Source organism: Labeo rohita, chromosome 20, assembly GCF_022985175.1.
Source record: "Labeo rohita strain BAU-BD-2019 chromosome 20, IGBB_LRoh.1.0, whole genome shotgun sequence".
Lineage (NCBI taxonomy): Eukaryota > Metazoa > Chordata > Actinopteri > Cypriniformes > Cyprinidae > Labeo > Labeo rohita.
In genome coordinates, this window is record NC_066888.1 from 21688742 (window position 1) to 21704445 (window position 15704).

Here is a 15704-nt window from a genome sequence, read left to right on the forward strand (position 1 = left end):
AACAGACTAAACAGTTTGAATATAATTAAATTCAACCTGAATTAGAATGAAAGAATAAATGTCGCTAACATGATAAACTATGATATGATAATCTAAACAACTTGTGTAATATTGCATTAAAATGCCAGTTTATACTTCAGAGATTGAACTAAATTCAGTGCCTTATGGTGGGGTAAGTTAAAGTGCTGGCTCAACTTACCCCACAACATTTGCTCACTTTGCCTCATAGCTGCCATTTTGGAAAAAAAGCTGGCTAGTTTTTCAATTCAGGCTAATATTTAGCTAAATTATTACATTTATGCTAAAATTTTACTTTGCCAAGCCAAAAAAAAAAAAAAACTCTCATGTGTTTCTCCTGTTCACAGTCTGCCAAAATGATGTGATTCCAATATTCATGGTCACATAACAGTAAAGTGTACAGTTGCCAAGATACAGGGGGTGGGTCAACTTACCCACTGGCTCAACTTACCCCAGCTCTCGCCTACAGTTAGGCTGTTGTGTTTGTCTTTGAGAACCTTGTGGTTTCATTCATTTCAGTCATTATATTCAGTCTCTGCTGGGCAGCTTGCCCATACAAACCTATTTTGGTCAACCGGTCAAGTCTCACCTTTGGAACATAACCAAGTCAACAAAGTCCCTATATTCATAGCCACTGTGGTCAACCAACCATGAACAAGGTTGCACCACCAGCTCATAGATTATGTAACTGTAAAAAATGACTTACTAACTACATTTTTAGTGTTGTTCATCTGTGCAAATCTCATCACCACAAATGCTAAGGTGTTGGTGTCGCAAGGGTATTGTTATGTGGTTGCTAGTGTGTTGTGGCTTGATGCTATGTGGTGCAGGATGAGTGATTCTGAATTCAGCCTCTGTTAACAGTATAGGCCCATCTACCATGTTAACATTTGCAAAATGACCTGAAAAGGTTATGGAATGAAAATTCACCTTATGTTTACTAAATGCACCCTAATATAGTGATGTCAAATCAATTAATCGCGAAATATCCAAAATAAAAGTTTGTTAATATAATATATGAGCATGTGCCATGTGCCATGTGTAAAAAAAAAAAAAAATATATATATATATATATATATATATATATAGATAGATAGATAGATAGATAGATATATGAAGAGTTCAGATGCAAAACCAGCTAAAAGCCATCTCGGTCAAAAATGAGATAATGATACTGAGTGAATGCTCCTAACACATAGTATAAGTCCATCAAATACTTTTACTTCAAACTCGCTAAATTCCAGCCTCGGCCCAATCAGAAGTACCAGTACTTACATAGAAACCTATACAAAGTAGCCAGAAAGAAATGCTAATTTTAAAGAAATAAGTCAGATGGATTTAGAGGCTTTTTCATCTGAACTCTTCATATATACATATATACAGTATATTTATATGATAAACACTGCAAAAATTGGGCTAAGACTGGCCATGCCAGTTGGGTTTAAATTCTGTTACAAAACAGAAAATGTTGTGACTATCTTACACTTGTATCTAGTATTGTGTTGTTGATACTTCAGTGCTTTGTGCTCAGCTATTTCCTTAGTTACCCAGTAACTGTCATAAACAAAATGCACACACTTCCTCACAAGTTGGTATGAGCTGAGTGTTTCAGAAGAGAATTTGTTCAGCAAGTTCTTATTTGAGTGATTAACAGTGTAGCTGATAAACAGGACATTCATGCCACACTACAGTGTGCTGCTGAGAGCTGAAAAACAGGATGGTCACGAATGCTATTCATATTTGTTTCAGAAAATACTACCTCCTTTTACACTGAAACCTTCCCCATGTTCCTTGACAAAGGAGTTGTTAAGGACAAAATTTGCATTTTTAGTCTTGGTTAGGATACAAACTGTGAAGCATCTATTTATGTTTTTAAACACAGTCAGATCTGAGTATCATGACATCATATCATAACAGAAAGTACGTACTGTGAACTTAAATTTTCTAACAAATAAACCGGAGAATATAGAGATGAGTCAATTACCCTTAACACATGCAAATGACCAAAAAAAGCTCAGTATCACTTTGTTCTGACAAGTAGAGTAGATGTACAATACTGACCAAGGTCAAAAAATAAAATAAATAAATAAAAATTCAGTTTGTTGACAAGTCACTTTCTGGCATATGCTGTAAAACACATACTACAGTTTAGAAAATTGGACTTTTTCATGTCTTTGCTCACCAAGACTGAATTTATTTGATTAAAAATACTGTAATATTGTTAAATAACACAATTTAAAACAAATTTTCTATAGTAATATACATAAAGGTGTGATTTATTACAGTCATGAAGCTTATTTTCAGCATCATTACTCCAGTCTTCAGTGTCACATGATCCTTCAGAAATCATTCTAATATGCTGATTTGATGCTCAAGAAACATATAACATCAAACATCTATTATTATCCTTAAGACAATTGTTCTGCTTAATATTTTTATAAATTGTTTCAGAACTCTTTGATAAATGAGACTGAAAGAACAGCATTTCTCTCAAACAGAACTCTTTTTTTAAACACTGAAGTCTGTAAATTTTGATCAATTTAATCCATCCATGGTGAAAAAAAAAGCATTTAACCCTTTCAACAACAACAAAAAAAAATCCTACTGAAACCTAACTTTTGAACATTAGAGCATGTTAAAAAAAAAAGTACTGGCATCAAAACCTTGTGTGAGAAGATTTTTATTGTTTTCCAGTGGTGACTACTGGATACATACACAAAACAGACAGGGCCAACAAAATCTGTAACAGCACTGAGGACAAAAATTGGGATATAAGACTCAGAACCATTGCCATAATCTGAAATGTGTAAATTTTAAACTTCACTGAATTAAAGAATAATTAAACCACAATAATAATAAAAAAAAAAAAACACAAAAATTGAGAGGGACTGAAAAAAAAAAAAATCCTAAACCCTTTTTTCCCCCCACAGTCTTTCCCTCTAATCTGATAAATAACCCAAGTCCCTAACTCCGGTTACAAAAATGCGATTTAAAATGCAAAATATTTTCACTCTATGCTTTGACATACTGACTGAACAGACATGCATTCAACAAAATCTGAACTAAGCGGCATCACCACTCGGTTCATCTATGTTTGTCCTGTGATGTGGCGTAGTTCTGATAGAGTTGGGGACTAGCATCAGAAACAATTCAGCCATTTACACTCCTTATTTTCCCGCCTGCTGGGCTTGACGCCTCAGAAGCACGTAGATCTTTTCTTTGATCCAGTCTTTGTTGTAGGGCTGGTAGGTTTGTGTGTCCGCCCTGTACCTGTGACCAGAAAATGAGAAAATTACTACATTGTTCAAAGCATTTGTACCCTTGTACATGTTTAATGAGTTAGTTTACTTACACAAGACAGCTGAGGTCAGCAAGATCATCAACAAAGTCGAATAACTGGCTTATGTCATATGTGATGGAGGGACTGTTGGGGTTCATCCTCTTCAGATGCTCTTCATACATCTTACACACTCCTTTTATTGGAGAGAACAAAGAGTTAGATATAATGCATTGAAATTGTTCATAACATTAATTTCTAGCCTTCTAAAATAAAATATTTTACCTTCCATGCATTCGTTAACAGACTCATAGTCTGCATATGTTCTGCCTTCTGGTCTCTTGGTGGGCTGCACCAGCAGAATTGTGTGAGACTGAACATCAGGAAGAAAAAAACAAGTGTAAATAAATACTATCTGCATTTAGATTTGAATACACGTTTTACAAAGCAAAAAGACTTAAACACTGTACATATAAACACGCCAGAAATAACCCAATTATGTGGAGCCCCCTACTGCCAGTGACAGAGCTTTGACTCCTAAGAGCGTGATTACTATAGCACATATTTAGAAAGTATGACTTCTTAATCTGACATTCAATCTAACAGTTCTTGTTTGACATATAAACCAAGTAAACTTAAAGATAACTCTAATGTTCAAACGGAATCTCTGACATAAGACGCTGAAAACAGCAGCTGCTGGACTCCAACCCTCCCCCAAAACAAAACAGTCAAGATGCTTCTTACAAATACAGTTACTATGACTGGTGAATTTACATAGAGGTTTGTTCAAGTCACACTTTCTATTAAGTTCTTAAATTCTAGAAGGAATTCTGGTAACATTCCAGTGGATTTCAAAACTCGTTCATTTCGTGAACATTCGACGTTCTCGCTCCACTGCTGCTAGCTGCGCGGGTTCACTCACTTGAATATTTCTTGAACGTGTCAGTGTAGCCGTCGAAACACGACCTTCGGACAATTCAAACGTCTAGAATATGCACCAGAATACAAAATAAGACAGTGAAATACGTACCATATCTGGTCCTGGTATCTAAAAACCGCGATGAAGTCTGTGGTAACCGCTGACGGCTAATCACGAAGAGCAGCTACAGAAAGAACATAAATGTGCAACGAATATCCGCTTCCGGTAGTGGCGATGAAGTGTTGGATTTTCAGAATTGAAGTCTTGTGACAAAATTGAAGAAAGTGTTCCGTTTTAGTGTTTTTTTTTTTTTGTTTGTTTTTTTTTTGACTGAACCGTTAAATTAATATATTTTGTTCCCTTAAAAACTATACTTAAGATTCCAATAAGAAAATTGTTCTAACTGCAATTTCTATCATAATTCGGAACCATTCCAGTGAGATTTACTTTATTTAAATCATTCTCTTTTATGTACACTGTCTTCGAAGCTGCTGCAAAGAAAATAAACAGGATAAGAACAAAAACTTTTGTACTGGAAGTCCTTGATAGGAATCTTATAGGGTTCCAAATATATTAGAAATTCTAATTAGAATCATGTACAGTTGTCTTATTGGAATCCTTTCCTTGATAGCACACATACATCACGGATATGTCTATTTGACGTCTGTATTTACATCTGGAAGATGTATTTTTGAGAGTGTTTGCTCATCTGCATTTCGTCTATAGGACGTTTCCTATAAGATGTCAAATAGACGTCTATTAGATGTCTTTAAGATGTTTATTATTTAGAATGTATGTAAAACTGACATCTTACAGACGTCTGTTGTCATCATAGCAAAATTGACATCTTGCTATGTCTGTGTGCTATATGGGTAGGATTTGTTTTTTTTGTTTTTTTCAGATGAAATCATCAAGAATCAGTGTTCTTGGTTTGTATTAACACTTTAATGGCTTAGCAAGACCATACAATTGAAGTACAAAGTGTACAGATATAGAAACACAGAATGAAGAAAGGAAAGCTTATATTAAAACATAATTCCGCAACAATTTTATTTTCATTAAATTGATGAAACATCTTAATCTTGAGGTTGGAATGTGTGAAAATTGTACTTGCTATTTTGACGCTGTCATGTTTGACAAATACTGTGAATGTGATTTCTCTGAATGTACAATAAAAAGCATGAGGGGGCAATTATATTATTTTCCTCATTAAAAAGTTTTACATATAAAAAATAATGCCGACAGATTGTTGATAGCTGATTTAAACCCAAAATGCCAGCACAAATGACTGCGTATACCTTGAATAAATTGTTTTGTCTACATGTATATAAGCTGGATTTGTTTGTTGTGGGATTTCAGTGACCCATTATGCACGGGATCTCTGTCTATATCCTCTGATCCCGTTGATCCCTCTCCTGTATGTTGGTTCTCTTGGAGCAAGGCCTCTGGCAGAAGTCTTACACGTCTGCTCACATTCCTCATTGGAGATAAAGTTATTGCCGTTCCCTTCGCAACCGCCGTACCAGAATTGTGAGCAAGAGCCAGAGGAAGAATCAAAGTAGAAACGAGACGTCCATTCATAACAGGACCCAACATCTCGTGCAAAAGAGCACACGCTACTAGAGGGCTGACGGACTGGACTGTAATCCTGAAAACAAAAGAGATAATGTGTAAAGAGTGTGCACAGAGCATAGAGGAATATTGAGGGTGAAAATCAATGCATTTTACTCTAGAGGGGAAATCAGGACATCCTGCTCTTCCAAAACCATGAGCAGCTGTTACTCCATCAGTGCAGCAGCCGTATCTATCAACAAACAGATACACACAAAAAGAATATGAATGGCCAGTTCAGAGGCTGTGAAGTTATTATACTGAATTGATCATATATTGGACATTATTAAAACAGACTGTAAATTTTTATATACAGCACCGAAAGTATTCATTTTTTTCATGTTTTGTTATGTTGGTATGTTCCTTATGTTAAACTGCTGTAAATACTTTTTTCCACATCAATCTACAATCCATACACCATAATGACAATGCACAAAACAGGTTTGTAACAACTTTGCAAATTTATTAGATCTAAAAAATGGAAATGTTTCCATTGCATAAGTATTCATACTCTTTTCTGGGACAGCTGAAATTTAGCTCAGGAGCATTCATATCACTTGTAGATGTTAACACACTTTGAGTGGAGTTAACCTGTGGCAAATTTATTTGAAAGAGCATGATTTCGAAAGGCACACACCTTTCAAGGTCTAACAGCTGAAAATGCATATCAGAGCAAAAACCAAGCCCTGAAGTCAAAAGAACTGCCTGTACAGCAGAGACAGGATTGTGTCAAGCCACAGATCTGGAGAAGAGTTCAGAAAAAATTCTGTTGCACTGAAGGCTAACAGAAGCATGTAACCACTATTATTCATAATGGAAGACCTTTGGAACAACTAGGACTCTTTCTAGAGCCAGCCTCCTGGCCAAACTGAGCATCTGATGGAGAAGGGCCTTGGTTAGACTTGTGACCAAGAAGCTGATGGTCTAGTTGAGCTCCATGATCATATATGGAAATGGAAGAAACTTACAGGAGGACAAACATCACAGAAACACTCCACTGATCTTGGCTTTATGGCAGTGTGGCGAAACTCAATCCTCTCCTCAGCTGACAGAGCTTGAGAGGGGAAGAGGTGAGGAAAAAATGGCAGATGATTGCCAAATGCATTTGTGCAAAATTTGTTGCATCGTACCCAAAAAGAAAAGGCTGTAAAGGTTCTTCAACTAAGTACTGAGTTAAGGGTATGAATACTTATGCAATGCACTTATTTCAGTGTTTTATTTTTAATAAATTTGCAAAGTTGTCAGAAATCTGTTTTGTGCTTTGTCATTATGGTATATGGAGTGTAAATTGTTGTGGAAAAAAGTAATTTAAAGCAGTTTAACATAAGGCTGCAACATACCAAAAGGGGCCAAAATGAAGGGGTATGAATACTTTTGCAAAGCACTGTATATTTTATATTATTTATTTATTTAAATTTTATTTACACAGTGTTTTTATATTATTATTTATATTTTATTTCATATTTTGTAATTTAAAAATGTATATACAGGTTTGTTGATTGATTGATTGATTGTCTATTTAGCAATCAAAGTATATCAGTCCACAGATCATTTGCCTGTATGTATCTACCTGGACCTATGACAGTCATCGTAAGTACAGCCTTCGCCACGAGGCCCTGAGGCAGCAGTATGGCCATCCGGACAGCAGCCATAATATGACTGAGCACAATGCGGCCCTGTCACTGCAGGGTATGGATCACTTGGTCTGTGAACTGTTAACAGAGCAAATATAGAGCAAGAATCAACACATATACAATAAAAATAAGAATGTCAGGAATACATAAAGCAATTTAAAACTACTTTCAAATGCTTTTTAACCTGAGGCTGCATCGTGGGTATAAGGCACAAATCCACGCAAGGAGCTTTCATAATCACTGGGGTCCTGTATGCTGGGCACCGCTAAAGCAAAGCAACACAAATACAGAATAAGTCTCGTCTCACTGGATTTTTTTTTTTACTTGAAAACAGACTGCCAAAAATGACGGTTTCCACAAACATTTTAAATAGCACAGCTGTTTTTGTGCTACATTAATGATAAAAATAATTGTCTTGAGCATCAAATCACCATATTAGAATGATTCCTGAAGGATCATGTGACCTGAAGACTGGAATAATGGCTTTTAAAATATATTATATTATATTATATTATTATATATATAAAAAAAAAAAACCTTTTTAGGGGCACCTGTTGCATCCGTTGCCATTGTTATTATTTCCGCTCTTTAAGTCTATGGCGGACCACAAAACCACTTGCAGGAAAGTTATGACTAAAAAAAAAAAAGTTTGACTAAAAGCACGCAAAAATGGATGTGAGGCTATATCTCCGCAATGGTTTGGTGTATTGAGACGAAACCTGGTGTGTGTTTTAACAACTATGACCTGAGGTTACCTGCACAGTTTGCAGCGTAGCCTAATGATCAGGAGATATGAAATATTATATATATATAATATATATAATATATCAACCATTAATAATGAAATTTCCAAAAATGCTAATAACATTTGATTGCATTTGCCTTTTGTAATGATCTCAAATGGTCTCAAAATATATCTTGAATCATACCGACAACATAGATACCAATTACGCCATAGTCGGCCAAATTTCCTGTCGGATATTTTGATTTATGTTGAAAACCTACTGTTTCGAACTCTTCCTCAACTGTTGGTCCAATTTTCACCAAAATCAAATCAGATCATCTTCAGACCGAGTTGACAAAAAGTTGTGGATTTCATGTTGATAGACAAAACTGTTTCTGTATAGCAATGGAACAAACTTGAGGCATGATGCCAGACTACGTATGAGGCTGTATCTCTGCAAAGCTTTGACATATTGACACCAAACTTTGTGTGTGCCATTGTCACCTCACATAGAACACACTACATCATTTTGACTACCGGTCAAAAGTGATAAGTCATTAAATCATATTACTTTTTCACCCATTTTCATTAACATCGTCTTAAAATGGCTTCAATTACTCATTGCTGCAGTTGGTCTGGTGCTTGCGGCCATGCATGCTTCTGTAGTGCTTGGCCCCTTAATTGCTGCTTGCAGATATATTTTTTAATTGTACAGTTTACTGTATTACTGTATTTCTTAAATCAAGCCTGGGAAAGCATTAGAGTCTTAATTCAAACAGACATCCTTCTTTGAAAAACATATATGCACAAACAGTTAATGATCATGAATAAACTCACTTTGTGCACCAGGGCAGGGCTGTGTGTTGCAGCTCTCCACAGCATGAGGTCTGGAGAAAGCAGCACATCTTTCATCTGGATATTGATGGTGATCCAAATCCATGCATACCACTCTGCGCTCGCGAGTACCAGTTCCACAGCTATGAGAACACTGAAGGAGACAGGTAGAGAAATATATTATTGAAACAGTTTAGCTTTCTCCTCTATGCCCCGCCTCACCTGCCTTCTCTTACCAGGCTGAAGTCATTGGTGTAGTATCCGAAAACTTGGTGGCAGGCTGGTCTCCGACAGGATCTGATGTCATGTGGACGTGTGAGACCCCTGCAGTGGTGCTCAGTGATGCGCTCTCCTCTGCCCCCGACACATAACACCTCTCGTGTCTGCTGTCCCTCACCACACGTCACAGAACACTGGAAGAAAAAACAGAATAGAACAGTTATCAAGTTAGAAATAACAGAGCAACACCTGGCAAAAATGTGTGAGTGCATGTGTCGATATTAATGAAATAAAGACATACATCACCAAAGGGACCAACACTGTACTCGGCACAGGGATGGTCATTGCAGGTCCTCTGGGAAGCTGGTTTACTGAGGCCTTGTGCAGTGCAGTGAGATTCATCCACCATTGCTGATGTTCTATCATTAATACAGTAGACACTACGGGTCTGCACTCCACCACCACAGTGAAGCGAACACTCTGAAAAAGTGCTGTATGTGTATCTACAACCACAATCACAAAACAAGTAATGACAATGTTACAAATAAGTGCCAGCTACTTAATTATCTGCACATGGAACAGTAAATCAATAGCTGTCTAATCACACGATTGCAAGTGTGATTAGTGCCAAATTATGTCATGAAAATGACAGGCGCAGGCTGATGGGCCCATAACACGAACCAATGATATTTACAGTGTTAAACTACTTGGCACATGCTGATTGGTTCATGTTGCATACGCAGCCAATAAGCTTGCTGCTTTACATTTAAAATGCTGGTTAGCATTCACTAGAGCAGTTCGCAGTACGCTTTCAGAGTTCTTCAGAAACCCTCCACCTCCCCAATTCCACCTGTATAGATCTGCTCTGGGTGATTATATATGCTATTTGTGCAGCAGCAGTATATGGTAATATGGTAAAATTAGTATGCTAGTACGCAGTTCCAAATTCAGAATTGTTTTCATTCTTAAATACGTATTTTGGAAGAAATCGGCTGAATAAATGATTCACTTATGACTCATTTATACTTGTTTTGACTGTGACTGAATCAAATATGAGGTCTCTGCAGAGCAAAAGTGGCGTTTCTAAACTTGTTTCCAAACTGTTGGGTGTTTCTAAATTATGCAAAATGATGTCCTTTACCTGACACACCCCTAAATGCACGTCACTCTGACGTGAGCAAATTAGGTTATGTGGTCAAAAACACCCCTCTGTTTTGGCCTCGCCCACCAGTTCCCTTACTGTCCTCTAAAGACTTATACTTGACTGAATCAGCTTTTTAAAGGGATAGTTCACCCAATAAAGAAAATTCTGCCATTAATTACTCACACTTGTGTCGTTTCAAACCCGTAAGACCTTTGTTCATCTTTGGAACACAAATTAAAATATTGCTGAACTGACCCTGCATAGACAGCAATGCAACTGACACGTTCTACACCCAGAAAGGTAGTAAGGACATCGTTAAAATAGTCCAACAAAGGTCTTATGGGTTTGGAACAACGTGAGGGTGAATAATTAATGACAGAATTTTCATGTCTGGGTGAACTGTCCCATTAAACAAACAAGAAGTATATATCTATATATGCAAGCATACACGTACACATATATTTCATTATGCATACACATATCACACATGCATAAATTACTTGTAGGTGTCCAGATGGGCAGCAGCTCCAGGACCATGTCTCGAGGTGACTGGAGCAGAGTGATCCTCAAAACCCACAATCTCCCCATGGCTCACCGCCTTACAGCAAAGAGAAGGGAGTTAGAATGAACTGTTTGTGTGTGTGTGGTTTTGTGCTGTAGTCAGTGTACACGTACTCTGCAGACTCCCTCCACACAGATGTCTCTGCGCCCCACGTAGCACGGTGTGCCGTCCGCCACTGCGGGTCTGTGACGGTAGTAGAAGTTCTCTCCTCTGGGCACACACACCAGCTCACATGGGTTTGAAGCTGGTACAAAACACAACAGGTCATGTGACTACATACAAAGGCACATCTTAGTACACGAGTGCAATGAACTGCCTGAGGAAGGTTTATGACTGTAACAATATGAAAGCCTTCAGATTTTTTAACCATTCCCTTAACCATAGATCTAATTACAGTCTAACCAAAATTTATTCAGACACCTTCAACATTTCTCGCATTATCACAGTTTATTTGCTATAGCTTAGAAAGTGGTAATAAAATATAACAAGAACTAAGAGTTAAACTGTGTCAGAACAAATTCATCTTCAAAATCACAAATGAATTAAAGTCAAACTAAATTTATTCAGACACCTTTAAAATTTGTCACATTATCACAGTTTATCTGCTATAGTTTAGAAAATGGTAATAAAATAGGAACTCAAAAGTTAAATTGTGTCAGAAAAAAATCATCTTGATAATGTCAGATAACTTTGATTGAAAGGTATGTAAAAAAAACATAGTCAAAATGTCAAATCAAATTTTTGGTCCCAACTTTTTATCAGTTTTACTGGTAGTCCACTGTAAAAGAATTTTGGGGTATAATATGTCACAGTTTACTTTATTTTGATATCCTCACTTACATAAATGAACTATAGTGTCCTGCACCCACTAGTAAAAAAAATATAATAATAAAAAAAAATTATATCTGGTTTCTGAATTTTTTTTGGTTTGACTATATAAGTGTAACACTGTATTTCTGCACAAGTCTTTCACTGATTGTCATTTAATAAATTAAAACTCCACTGTAAAGTAATTGTTTAAATAACAAATCATTCTCTTGAGCATTTTTATGTTTTTAATAATAAATGTTCAAACAACCTCAAAAACAGATATATCTATAAAAGTCAAATAGCAATTTTTCTTGTTATAAGCGTGCATATAACCACATTTAGTGAGGTTTATTCTTAAAACAGCAGAAAAAATGGCAACGGGATGAGCTAACTGCTTTTGCTATATTAAGTAAATTCATCATTTTGATGAAGTTTTTAAGTGTTTACACTTTAAGTGGAAAGCCAGACAAAATTTATTTTACATTTTTATTTTTCCTTTGATTTTATTTATTAAATGTGACCCTGGACCACAAAACCAGTATTAAGTAGCACAGGTATACTTGTAGCAATAGTCAAAAATATATTTATCGATTTTTCTTTTATGCCAAATATCATTAGGTTATTAAGTAAAATTCATGTTCCATGAAGGCATTTATTAGTAATATGCACTGCTAAGAACTTCATTTGGACAACTTTAAAGGTGATTTTCTCAGTATTTTGATATTTTTACACCCTCAGATTACAGATTTTCAAATAGTTGTATCTCGGGCCAAATATTATCTTAACAAACCATACATCAATGTAAAGCTTATTTATTCAGCTGTATAAATCTCAAGTTTAAAAAATGTATCCTTATGACTGTTGCAGCTCAAATACAGAAATAAACTTACAAAATATCTTAAATTCCTCATATAAAAACCATAATCAATAAAATGTAATATTGTTTAAATGCTTTGTGTCATTTTCTACCTCCATAGTACGGCTGCCAGGTGTAACGTTTTCCCTGGAACTCCATTCGGTCAAACTGAGAACACTGTTCATCACGGAAATCTCTAGATCCATCAGGGCATTCCTTTACAGAGGACAAAAGTTATATGTTAAAAATATGAAGAGTTCATTTGCAAAAACTGATAACTCCATTTTTAAAAATGTTCAAAAATCATATTTTTTTATTATGTATTTTAAGTAATATCAACTGCAGTTGGGTTGTTTTGATTAAATAAATTAAATAAAAAAAAAAGATAACTTACACCATAAAACACAATAAAAACATCGTAACACAATAAAAAAACATGATTTATGAAAATTAATAAAAACAGGCTGGGTGATATGGGCAAAATATCACGATAATTTTTTTCATATCAGTCGATATCGATGATTATCACAATAAATGTCAAATCTTTTATTTCAAATTTTGACTCCAAAGTGAAAGTTGTAGAAACCAGACCATTAATTTTTCTTAACAAAATAAATATCTGAATAGAAAAATTCATTTCTGCATGTTCTAATGAGTTTAATAATATAATAATAATAATAATAATAATATCACTTTTTTTGTCTCTTAGAAATGCACATTTGATAGTAGCTTGAGGATGCAAAGGTACATTTTTGTTCATTATCAATCAGTAACATCTGTAAAAACTGTAGCAACCTCAGTTTTATATGGTTAAATTTATTCTGACACAGTTTTTTTTTTTTTAATTAAGCATTGGTCTCCCATAGTAGCAAGCATACATTTTAAATCATAATAAACACAGTTAAAACCACACATAATGGTACCTCAATACCATGGTAAAAAATAACTACATAGTTTTATAGGTAGCCTATTTGTATGAAAAACAGTAGTCTAAAAACATTCAGTATAAATGCACACATGCTATAGCTTAATCGCAAATACATACATAGTATAATTATATACCATTACTCCTGTAATAAAATTCATTGTGAATATCCCACATTGCTGCCACAATACCATGGTGCAGTGAGTGTAACTACAGTAAATCCATGGTAAATGATGGCGATGTGTAGATTGAAAAGCCTTCTGACTGTCTCGATGCAAACAGCTTTAAACTAGTTTGAATCACAGAGTCATTTGTGTTCATCGCTGAATTCAAGTGTTTCACACTGGATCTCACAGCGCTGTTTAGTGCTCGCGTGACGGAGCCGTTCACATATGGCGTCTTTTGCGCGCTCAAGTTCGTTATTTCAAATATAGGCGCGCTGCAGCTGCGCTCATAACGGAAGCGACGTGCTCAGTTTTTCTAAGTGAGCCCCGGCAGCGCAGCAGTTTGAACTTTGGTCCGAGCGGATGAACGGTCCTGTGGCGCGATTTAAATGAGTCGCGCTGTTTCGTTCCGCTTTTGGCACATAAAAATTATATCGAACATTTATCGAACTCTTCATAGGAAAATTAGATCGTTATCGAATTATCGCCCAGCCCTAAACGGAGTTATCTGTTTTTGCAAATGAACTATATTTAAACACAGTGTTTGTGTATTTTTGGGGGTGTTAAGTTGTTTACCTGTGTGTTACAGAGTTTGTAGGACTTTGATGGTCCCACACAATTGTGCCCACCATCCGTCCTTCATATTAAAAGACAGAGGATGAGTTAGGAAGGCTATAAAGAAAAAGCTTTCAAATATACTAAACACACACGTTCATTCACCTCATAGTGTTGCAGACCCTGCTTCTCACTGCTACTCCAGTGCCGCAGGTCCGGCTGCAAGCTCCGTACGGGCCATATTCACCCCAGTAATCATTAGACGGCTGCCTCACCTACAACCAAACACAATATCTATCATGAGCGGATGATTTTCAGTCTAACAAAGACAAAAGATCTTAAATCTAAATAAAATAGTCAATTCTGCAGTCATTTATAAAAATGAGCATGTGTTTCATTTTTGCGTTACTCACGCAGAAAACTGCAGAGATCAAGCACAGGATCCCGAGAAGAGAGTGGAGCATCATCTTCAAGATACACAAACGACATTTTTAAATTCTTGTTGAAATTCAAAACTCACAATTATTCAGAATTCTAAATTATATGAAAAATGGTCACTTACCTTCTCAGTGTGTTACTTCGAAAATCCCAAGTTCACCCAATTACAGCGAGAGAGTTGTGACAGTGATGTCCATTCACTCAGGACTGAATATCTCTCCCTTTGTGCACACGTACACAAACTTAGCAATTCACACTACTCATATCAGGTTACAATTAACCCCTCTTGGGAGAATATCATGCATGATTTTTATCATGATAAAAAGGAAATGAATCAGCGATTACTGCACAAATCTAATTTAGTTTAACTTGATCACACTTCATCATTCATCGTTTTTTGGCAAAAATGAAAAACACAGATCGTGTTCTACACAATATCTATTTATTTAGACATTTTGGCATAATTTAAATCTTCATTTGATCATTTTGCAGTCTTTTATAAGAAAGGTCAAAGGTCAAGTTTATATCATGTCAAGTTCACAATACATATATCAAATCAGTTTCACAGAAGGATATAACAGGATCTTGAAAGAGACATCTGACCTGTCTATTAAAGGAATATTTCAGCCAAAAATTAAAATTAGTTTTGTTTCTACAAACATGCACTTTCTCAGAAGACATTAACTGATTGTAATGCTTTATCAGCTGTTTTGGCTTTCATTCTGACGGCACCCATTTGCTGCAGAGGATCCATTGGTGAGCAAGTGATGTAATGCAGAATTTCTCCAAATTTCCAAAACTCATCTACATCTCATATGGCATGAGGGTGAGCTCATTTTCAGCAAATTTTAATTTCTGGGTGAACTATTCCTTTAACGGTTCCAGAACCCCAAAATATCATTTCGAAAGAGAATGAGAACATTGTTATGAAAGCATGAAAGTGCAAAGTGTGCGATATGTGACAGATCTCACGGCAAGGCTTTTTTCAATGTTCTAACCACAGATGTTTGTCTT

General features: G+C 35.9%; 2 protein-coding genes across 2 annotated transcripts; both read right to left on the reverse strand.

The window, feature by feature from the left end:
• Positions 1-2680: 2680 nt before the first annotated feature.
• erh (ERH mRNA splicing and mitosis factor) lies at positions 2681-4461 on the reverse strand. Its single transcript, XM_051137809.1, has 4 exons — positions 4326-4461; positions 3581-3668; positions 3371-3491; positions 2681-3288 (listed from the first exon to the last, which is right to left on the reverse strand). The coding sequence occupies exons 1-4, from the start codon at positions 4326-4328 to the stop codon at positions 3186-3188; spliced, it is 315 nt and encodes a 104-aa protein (XP_050993766.1). The 5' UTR covers positions 4329-4461; the 3' UTR covers positions 2681-3185.
• Positions 4462-5149: 688 nt separating this feature from the next.
• Positions 5150-14910, reverse strand: paplnb (papilin b, proteoglycan-like sulfated glycoprotein). Its single transcript, XM_051139232.1, has 14 exons — positions 14815-14910; positions 14666-14719; positions 14418-14527; positions 14274-14334; positions 12722-12824; positions 11056-11186; positions 10881-10978; positions 9538-9739; positions 9254-9430; positions 9021-9171; positions 7644-7724; positions 7396-7537; positions 5943-6018; positions 5150-5862 (listed from the first exon to the last, which is right to left on the reverse strand). Exons 2-14 carry the CDS (start codon positions 14717-14719, stop codon positions 5581-5583), a joined length of 1668 nt encoding a protein of 555 aa, XP_050995189.1. The 5' UTR covers positions 14815-14910; the 3' UTR covers positions 5150-5580.
• Between the last annotated feature and the right edge of the window lie 794 nt (positions 14911-15704).

Excerpts from the sequence above, each read along its gene's own strand:
- erh (XM_051137809.1), bottom strand. Across the intron at positions 3,492-3,580 it reads TGTTAACGAATGCATGGAAG|GAGTGTGTAAGATGTATGAA; the intron begins GTAAAATATTTT and ends CTCCAATAAAAG. Across the intron at positions 3,289-3,370 it reads GCTGACCTCAGCTGTCTTGT|GTACAGGGCGGACACACAAA; the intron begins GTAAGTAAACTA and ends TTCTGGTCACAG.
- paplnb (XM_051139232.1), bottom strand. The coding sequence starts at position 14,719 with ATGATGCTCCACTCTCTTCTCGGGATCCTGTGCTTGATCTCTGCAGTT. Across the intron at positions 12,825-14,273 it reads ACAAACTCTGTAACACACAG|GAATGCCCTGATGGATCTAG; the intron begins GTAAACAACTTA and ends TCCTCTGTAAAG. Across the intron at positions 10,979-11,055 it reads GTGTGGAGGGAGTCTGCAGA|GCGGTGAGCCATGGGGAGAT; the intron begins GTACGTGTACAC and ends CTTTGCTGTAAG.